General features: G+C 63.5%; 2 protein-coding genes across 4 annotated transcripts in view; both read left to right on the forward strand.

The window, feature by feature from the left end:
• The window catches only part of PRPF6 (pre-mRNA processing factor 6), a 44,427-nt gene extending 39,929 nt beyond the window's left edge, over nucleotides 1-4,498 (forward strand). For 2 of the 3 annotated variants that reach the window (XM_038572941.1, XM_038572943.1), the window contains 3 exons: nucleotides 1,658-1,772; nucleotides 3,721-3,847; nucleotides 4,221-4,498. In XM_038572941.1, coding sequence (XP_038428869.1) covers nucleotides 1,658-1,772; nucleotides 3,721-3,847; nucleotides 4,221-4,373 — 395 coding nt within the window. In that variant the 3' untranslated portion in view covers nucleotides 4,374-4,498. The remainder of the gene's footprint in view (nucleotides 1-1,657; nucleotides 1,773-3,720; nucleotides 3,848-4,220) is intronic. The other variant, XM_038572942.1, reaches the window with a different exon arrangement.
• A 1,715-nt stretch (nucleotides 4,499-6,213) lies between these two features.
• C24H20orf204 (chromosome 24 C20orf204 homolog) lies at nucleotides 6,214-8,527 on the forward strand. The gene is made up of 4 exons (XM_038571385.1): nucleotides 6,214-6,526; nucleotides 7,677-7,952; nucleotides 8,034-8,186; nucleotides 8,308-8,527. Exons 1-4 carry the CDS (start codon nucleotides 6,524-6,526, stop codon nucleotides 8,440-8,442), a joined length of 567 nt encoding a protein of 188 aa, XP_038427313.1. The 5' UTR covers nucleotides 6,214-6,523; the 3' UTR covers nucleotides 8,443-8,527.

An 8,527-nucleotide genomic window follows, 5' to 3' on the forward strand; every position in this document is an offset into this window, starting at 1 on the left:
TGGCGTGAGGAGTTTGACTTTGTTCTCTGGTGTGCCCCCGTTACTTTTTCTTCTGAAACTTAACTTCTGGTATCTTACCTACATCTAAACACGTGTGTAGGGGCGCCCGGGGGGGCTCAGCGGTTGAGTATCTGCCTTGGTGCTCAGTCCGTGGCCCTGGGGTCCCGGGATCGAGTCCTGCGTCGGGCTCCCCACAGGGAGGCTGCTTCTCCCTCTGCCTGTGTCTCTGCCTCTCTCTCTGCGTCTCTCAGGAATAAATAAAATCAATCAATCAATCAATCAATCAAATCTAGTTTAAACATATGTGCAGAACGAACATATTTGGAGTTTAATAAACAAAAAAGGATATTAAACATCACCTATAGGTCACCCAGCAGGCTCAGCGGGTGGAGCGTCTGACTCGTCATCTCTGGGTTGTGAATTAGAGCCCTATGCTGGGTGTGGAGATTACTCAAAAATAAAATCTAGGGCAGCCCCGGTGGCCCAGCCGTTTAGTGCTGCCTTCGGCCCAGGGTGTGATCCTGGAGACTGGGCATTGAGCCCCGTCAGGCTCCCTGCATGGAGCCTGCTTCTCCCTCTGCCTGTGTCTCTCATGAATAAATAAAATCTTTTTAAAAATTGCAATCAATCAATCAATAAATCAATAACTAAATAAATAAATAAAATCTTGACACCCCCCAAAAAGTCTTGTGTAAACCTACTCCTGAGAAACTGTTAGTTTTAGCTTACTTGTATTATTACAGCCTGTCCCTGCACACAACTGAAGTGCTACTATGTGTTTAGTGTTGTGTCTTGTTTTAAAGCTGAAAGGGGGGATCCCTGGGTGGCGCAGTGGTTTAGCGCCTGCCTTTGGCCCAGGGCGCGATCCTGGAGACCCGGGATCGAGTCCCACGTCAGGCTCCCGGTGCATGGAGTCTGCTTCTCCCTCTGCCTGTGTCTCTGCCTCTCTCTCTTTCTCTGTGACTATCATAAATAAAAAAAAAAAAAAAAAAAAAAATTAAAAAAAGAAAAATATGTTTAAAAAAAAAAAAAAATAAAGCTGAAAGGGTTGTTTTGTTTAAGATGTTACTTATTATTTATTTGAGACCGAGAACACGAGTGTGGGGAGGGTTGGAGGCAGAGGGAGAAGGAGGGTCTCCACTGAGCAGGGAGCCTGACCCGGGATTGATCCCAGAATCCCCGGACCACGACCTGAGCCGAGGACAAATGCTTCACCAGCTGAGCCACCCAGATGCCCTTAGAACTGAAAGTTTTGTGAGAATTTTCCATCATCATCAAATCTTTAGGAATGTATATTTTTTAGTGGCTTCATAGAACGCACCCGTGGATGTGCTAGAAGTATGCCACTCACCTGTCGGCCAGTTTGAATCTTTACTGGCGTTTCTGATTGTTTTGTTGTAATAAATCCTTGCGTGTGGAATTACAGCGTTGGTGGGAATGAATCTTATAGGTTTGGGGTTCTTGCAACCCAGTCACCGCTGGAAAGTCGTCTGGCCTGTGCCGTCAGGGCTGCTGTGGGGCAGACACATGGGAGGTCATGGCCGCGGGCTGCGGGCACCCAGGGTCGGCCAGCCCCTCTCGAGGTAGCCTGCACGTGGTTGGGCCGTTTCTGAGAGCAGAGGTGGGTGTGAGCTGTCGTGTTGTGTCTGAATTGCAGGTGTCCTGTGGTCTGAAGCCATCTTTCTTGAGGCGAGGCCCCAGAGGAAGACCAAGAGCGTCGATGCCCTGAAGAAGTGTGAGCATGACCCCCACGTCCTCCTAGCTGTGGCCAAGTGAGTGGGGGGTTCCTCTGGGATTGCTGACCTTTGGGGCGCCTAATGGAACCCCTTAGGGTCCTTGGCCACCAGAGCTCCGTGACAAAGCACTTCTGCTTTGACCCAAAGTGGGCACACCTCCACGCAGAGGCCACGCAGACACATGCTGCCCCGCTGGCCTGGGCTGCCTGGAACCACAGACGCAGCTTGCTCTGGGCCCAGCCCGCCTTCCCTCCGTCCTGGGCTCCTGATGGGGCTGCTCTCTGTCTGTGGCACTTTCAGTTTACACCTCCACGTGTCCGTGGCCGTAAGAGGCAAACTTGCTGACATTGGTCCACACAGAATTGAGTAAGCAAAGTCCTTTGGCTCAAAGGGCTATAAGCAAGGTGTTTTTCTTATGTGAGGATGAGAAAGCAGACATCTTCACCGTGGTGACCTCAGGGACGATCCAGGGCCCATCGGTCAGGCCCAGTCAGCGTGCATGGGGATGTGGATGTGCCGGAGACCATCTTTCCTTGAGGGTGCATGGTCCCAAGGGCAAGAGGAGGTCAGCCGGTGGCCTCCAGCAGCAGCTCGTGTGCCGGATGCTGGGTCAGGTGCTCCCTGGGGAGGCATGTGGTGTGCGGGGCATGGGAGGAAGCGCAGGGTCTTGGGAAGATGGAGTGACGTCGTGGCCGTGCGTGGAGGGCCTGAGGGCAGGGTGGGAGGTGACTGGCCTGGGAGGTGGAGGGTCCTCAGGAAGAACCTCGGCTGGGCTCCTGGGACTGCGCAGGCCTCACCTGGGGGGCGGGGGACGGCCCGTGCAGCTCGGGAGCTCCCGTTGTGCTGTCGCTGCCTGGGCAGGAGCCGGGCCATCCCCTGCAGTGGGCTCAGGTGCCGCAGGGCTGAGGGCACCGGCTCCTGAGGCCCAGCCTGGGCCCGTCTGGGGCTGCCTGCCTCCTACCCTGTGCTTCCGCCTCCCGGAACGACTGTTATGTGTAACACTCCGATAGGGCGGCCATAAAACCTCGTAAAAGGCTTTGCTAAGTAAATAAGTCACTCCTTGCTGTTCCCAGGTTGGTGTTCTGTGTACCTGCTATCGGGGTTTGTGCTCTTTAAGTCATAGTTTATCTAACACCAAGCAATTAAGAATACCACAAGGCTTAAAAAACAATCAAGCTATCAGGGCACGAAGTCACTCGTCCTGTAACCGAGGCCAGCGCCAACAGCTGCCCTGAACGGCAGGTTCGTGGTGTAGGGTTGGCTTCGGCGCCTGTGGCCCGGGGCTGGTGGAGCTGGCTGGAAGCACCCAGAGCCCCAGGCTGTCCGAGGGCCCTCGTGGGTCCTTTGGTCCCTGGCCAGCCTCACCGGTGGCTCCCAGCACCGCCTGGTTTCGGGCGTGTCTGTCTGCTCTGGTCCACGTGTCTGCTCTGGTCCACGTTCCCGGTACTGACCCAAGGCCCAGCCCCTCAGTGTCGGCTGGGCTCCCGCGGGAGGCCGCGCGGGCCTGGGGCTGGCGGTGGGGTGAGAGCAGAACGATCCCGAAGGTACCTACTGAGGAGCGGGTCGAGACGTCACCTTCCCGGGTCAGAGTCGTAATTTGACTTTTTGTCAGGTTTACTCTCCTAGTCTGGTATTTTCCCCAGAGGGAAATACACGGACTTAAAGGAGTTTGAAGTTCTTGGTCTCTGAGGATTTTTTAAGAAACGGCTATTAGAGCTCTGATGGACCGTTGCAAGCCGGTGATCTGGAGGGACGCCCAGGCAGTCAGGCCCGTCCTCGGCTCTCCCGGGGGGGCCCAGGGGCTCACCAGGGACAGGAGATCTGTGTGGCCAGAGCCAAGCCCCGTGCTGGCCGCAGCCAGGGCTGGGCTCGCTGTGCACTCAGGCCCGGGCAGGCGGCGCCCAGGTCACTCGTGCTGGCCTCGCAGCAGCCCTCGGGCACCGTCAGACGTGACTGCTCAGCCTGCACTTGCGCTTCTGCACAGGCTGTTCTGGAGCGAGCGGAAGATCACCAAGGCCAGAGAGTGGTTCCACCGCACGGTGAAGATCGACTCGGACCTGGGGGACGCCTGGGCGTTCTTCTACAAGTTTGAGCTGCAGCATGGCACGGAGGTGAGGTGCTGCTCGGCGACCGGGGGTCTGCTGCCCCCACACCGGAGCGGGGGGGGCGTGCACATCAGTAACCCCCCTCGACAGTCTCTGCTTCCACAGCTCTTTCTCCCTACAGCCTGGTAGCCTCTTAGCCTGAAACGTGGACGTTTGGGTGATTTTAAGGGGTGTCTTAGTATTTCTTGAGAAGTTGGTGCCTGGGGCACGGGATCCCAAGAGTAAAGGGGTGGGCTGAGGACTGACCTTGTGCCCCGTGGGTTCTGTCCCAACTCCATGCGAGCCCAGGGGTAGCTTTTGGGGGAGCCTGGTGCGGCGGCCAGCACGTGGGGCCCCCTGGGAGGAGCCCTGACTCGAGCGCCCGCTGGTCCCTGCGCAGGAGCAGCGCGAGGAGGTGAGGAGGCGCTGCGAGAACGCCGAGCCCCGGCACGGGGAGCTGTGGTGCGCTGTGTCCAAGGACATCGCCAACTGGCAGAGGAAGATCGGGGAGATCCTTGTGCTGGTGGCAGCCCACATCAAGAACACCTTCTGATCATCGGTCCCCGTTGGGCACGGGCCTCGGGGCAGCACGTGGAGGAGCGTGGGGTAGCAAGGAGAGGCTGGGAGGGGCTCTGAGCTGTCCACCCTGCTCTTTGATTAAACTTTTTCTAGATAGTGCGTCCAGATTGGTGACCTGGTTTTCTCTGCGCCAGTCCCCCCATGCCGCCACCCCACTCGGCCCTCCGGCCTTGTATGGCCTCACTGGGGTTCTTGTTTTCAGGGGGCCTCTTGCAGACAGCCGTATGCCGCAGAGGAGGCCGTGTGCCTCCCTGGCTCGGGGTGGGCGCGGGGGTGGGGGCGGGGGCGGGCACGTTCTGGGAACAGCCGGACCCACTCTCCTGGCGACGACGACCTTATCCCCCTGGGTGGGGGGCGCCTCACAGTCTGCCCCCCAGGGTCGCTGGCGTTCCCGAGTGAGAGCGCAGACTGCAGGTTCAGCTTCCCGCAGTGCCTCCCAAACTGTGTCGCTAGGGGGTCACCAGGAGGCCCCTCGGGCACGCGTTGAGGGAAGTGTTACCAAGAAGAGATTTTCTCACATTTGCTAGTGAATTTTTCCTACGTTATCATCAGTTTTGTCCTAAAGTGCTTGTAACTGCCCTCATCTCTGGACTGGAAAAGGCATAACCTGGAGTCTGAGTGGAGTCCCGCCGCTGGTGTGTGAGGACAGAGGCCTTCTCAGCTGTGGGTCCCATGTGTCCCGCTGGAAGCCGCCGGGGTCCCCGAGGAGGGGTGTGTCGGCCACGGCTCAGGCGTCTGGCTAGAAATCCCGGGTTGTCCGGAGGCCGGGGCCAGGGGGAAGAGGTGCTGATTGTTACGTGTGGAGAGAGGGCAGCTGGCAGCTGTCCCCGCACGTGCACGCACCGGGAGATTCCGGGGGGCCTGGTGCCTCTTGATGCCCCGTGACACCCGTGACGGGGCCTCCAGCCGGCTCCGCCCTCCCAGGCAGCCGGGGTTGGGCGGCACTTGCCTCAACGCAGGCACCTGAGACGCGGCTCCACTGGGGCCACCTCTGGTTCCGGGGGCCAGGAGGACGCTGGGTGCCCGGAGCAGGCCCCACGCCACCCCGTGGCCCAGATCCCACTCAGGCTGGATCCGGACATGCTTCCTCCGCCTCACAGCCTGAGGTGGGCCAGGCCCGTGGAGCGGTGCAGGGCGGCTCACGGCGGGGGGGGGGGGGGGGGGGGGGTGGTCTCTGCGGGGTCTTGGTGGGGACCTCGGAGTTTCCTCTGATCTCTTGGGAGGGGAGGGAGGGACCCTGCCTGCTACACAGAATGGGTCCCGGAGGCTTTAGGGGCTTGGCAGCCAGCCGTTCTGTACAATCCCAGGGGTGCTGGCAGCCTTCGCTGCCCTGGGTTGGACCTGGCTTCTCCCAGCCGCTCCTCCGATCTCGCGGTCAGGCACGGCCTCTGGAGAGCCCTTGGAAAGTTCCGGAACATCGGGATCATCATGTGTGAATGTCCTCTCCTTCACGTGGGGATGGTTTCCGCTGAGGCGCTTTCTTGGCTTTTCTTCAGCCGGCGGGTCTTCAGTTGTAGGTCCAGGCGGGCTGGCTTCTGGAGGCTGCTCTGAGGTGCTCCGGGGGGCACCGGGTGCGGCCAGGCATGGGCGTGGCGGCCCCCGCTCCTGGGCGCCCAGGGCTCCCCCAGCAGAGGACCCCTTCAGCCTGGGAGGACCCCCGCCCCGGCCCAGTCGCGAGGGTACAGGCGCTGGGGGCTGCGGCAGGGGCCGGCCCGCCCCCCCACCCCCACCCCGGGCTCCCAGAGGGCAGCACCTGCAGAGGGGCAGGCGCCCCAGCCCACCCGCCTCTTCAGCAGCGCAGACTGTCCTGGGGCTTCGGCTTGAGCATGACCCTGGCTGGGCAGGGAGCCCGCAGCCGGCTCCAGGGTCAGGTTGATTGAAGAAGCAATTGGATAGGAGGTGGGGAGAGGGAGGGGGTAGGGCCGGGATCCTGGGGCCTCCCTCCTGCTCCCTCCCTCCTTCCCCAGAGGAGCCAACTTCAAAAGCCTCGTCTGCCCGCCGCCAGCGCTCCCTGCTGCAGCCTGTCCTGAGGCCTCAGCCGCCCCCTGCCCACGGACCCGCGACCCACGGTTATGTGCCAGGCCCCCTGGCGGGGCTGAGGGAGGGCCTCGCTGTGACAGGCCCATGGTGAGCGGCCACTGGGGAGGGGGCCCACGTGGCCAGAGGGTTGGGGAGCGTGGTCCAGGGGAGGTGGCTTGGCCCTCCGTGCCCTGCCGGGAAGTCCCCCCCCCCCCCCCCCCCCCCCCCCCGGGTTCCCACCACCTCAGTCCGGCTGGCTGGGCCCTGGGTGCTGGTTCCCGGCAGCGGGGGGCCGGTGGGGGTGGGAGGGGGCTGCTGGGCCTCCGGGTCAGGCCCCTGGTGCCAGGGCTGCCCTGCTCTCCGGCCGCGTGGACCTCCCCGTGCCCACAGCTGCTGCCCGGCTGCGACCCCTGACCCGCTGGGCATGCCTGGGGCGAGCTCAAGGGGCCACGGCGAACCTGCCAGCGCTGCACCCCAGGCCTCTGTGCAGCTTGGGGTGCGGCCCGGCGGGCCCCCCTCCCAGGGCTGGGAAGCGGAGTCGAGTCCTGCGTCCCGCTGGCTTCACATGATTAATTTTCCCGTTGCTGTTTGACTCCAGCCCGGGGGGCCTGGGGGTGGTGTGTGGCCCGGGGTCGGGGAACTAGCTGCTCGCTCTCCGACCTGTGGGCCTCTCCCCAAGCCGGGCTCTTGGGGCGGGGGGGGCTGGAGAAGGCGTGTCTGGGGTGGCACAGCTGCCCCCCTCCGCTGCCCCTGGGGGTTCCCCCAAGCCTTCCCCTCCCAGGGGGGTGTGGCCTTGCGCGGAGCCCTCAGCCCTGTCCTGCTGGGCGGGAGGTGCTGGGATGCCCTGCCCCGAGCCAGGGAGAGCCTGGGGGAGCGGTCGTGCTGGAACCAGAGCACTTCTACCCCCGTTCTGGGGGGCGGGGGTGGCTCCGGAGGAGAGCTTGGCCCTGCTGGGGGCGGGGTGCGGGCTGCACCCCTAGGCCGAGGTCAGCTCTGCCCCTGGAGCCCCCCCTCCCGGCCCCCCACCATTCACCCCGTGTCTGCGTAGAGCCGTGTGGCCTGCAGGCTTATCGTCCATCCTGCCCCAAACCTGAGACAGCAAGGACGTGTCCTGCTAGGTCCAGGCCTGTGTCACGACGGCCCAGCGACCTCTCCGCTGTGCACCTGCTGGGAGACTCCCTGGGGGCTGTCGTGGGGGCTGCGGTGGGGGGCCCCCCGCAGGCCTGGGCACCCCGCCCTGACCCAGCGTCCCTTCCAGGTGACTCCCAGGCCTGCACTCTGGGCGCTCCTGCTGGCTCTGCTGGGGATGGCGCCCGGCCAGGCAGGGCCCCGTGCCTGCAGCGTCCCTAACGTGCTCCGCCACTACCGAGCGGTCATCTCGGAGGACCTGCAGGCCGCCGTGAGGCAGGGAGGGCCAGGGGCCGCGTGGACAGGGCCGGACTCCCGACCCCTGCATTTCATTCAGAAAAACCTGACTGGAGCTGTGGCCTCTGGCTGGAGGGGTCGGGTGGGAGCTTCCTGCGGTGCCCAGAAGGTATGGGCCGCCCTCCCCTTGCCTCCGGCACCCCCGGGCCTCCCACAGGGCCCTCCCCAGCATCCTCCCTTCCTTCCCCAGGAGCGCGGAATCCTACTGTCCATTGCGTCCCTGGGTCGGACCCTGCGCAGGGTGGTGGCCGGGCGCCGCCGCGGGGCGCTGGAGAGAGCAGCGTGGACCGTGGCCCTGCGCACGGACGCGGTCATGCGGCGCCACTGCTGGGTGCTGCGCCAGGTGCGCGGGGCCGGCCCGGGTCCCTCCCCACCCACGGGCCCCCTGCCCCCCGGGAGCAAGGAGGGGGCGCGGGGGTGGGGACCCCAGGTGCTCGCTGACCGCCCTGCCCCCGTCCTGACAGCGGAGCCAGTGGCCCAAGAGGCGCCCTCCCCGGCGGCGGCGCGGCAGCCGGAGGCTCGTGCTGCGCGCCCTGGATGCCATCGCCACCTGCTGGGAGAAGCTGTTCGCGCTGCGGGCGGCCACGGAGGGCACCTAGCGTCCTGCGCGCCCACAAGAGCCCGCGGGGCCTGGAACCGGCCTCTCCCTCGGGCTGGCCTGCCGCTAGGTCCCGGCCCCTCCCT

Source organism: Canis lupus, chromosome 24 (assembly GCF_011100685.1).
Source record: "Canis lupus familiaris isolate Mischka breed German Shepherd chromosome 24, alternate assembly UU_Cfam_GSD_1.0, whole genome shotgun sequence".
In the NCBI taxonomy this organism is placed as follows: Eukaryota; Metazoa; Chordata; class Mammalia; order Carnivora; family Canidae; genus Canis; species Canis lupus.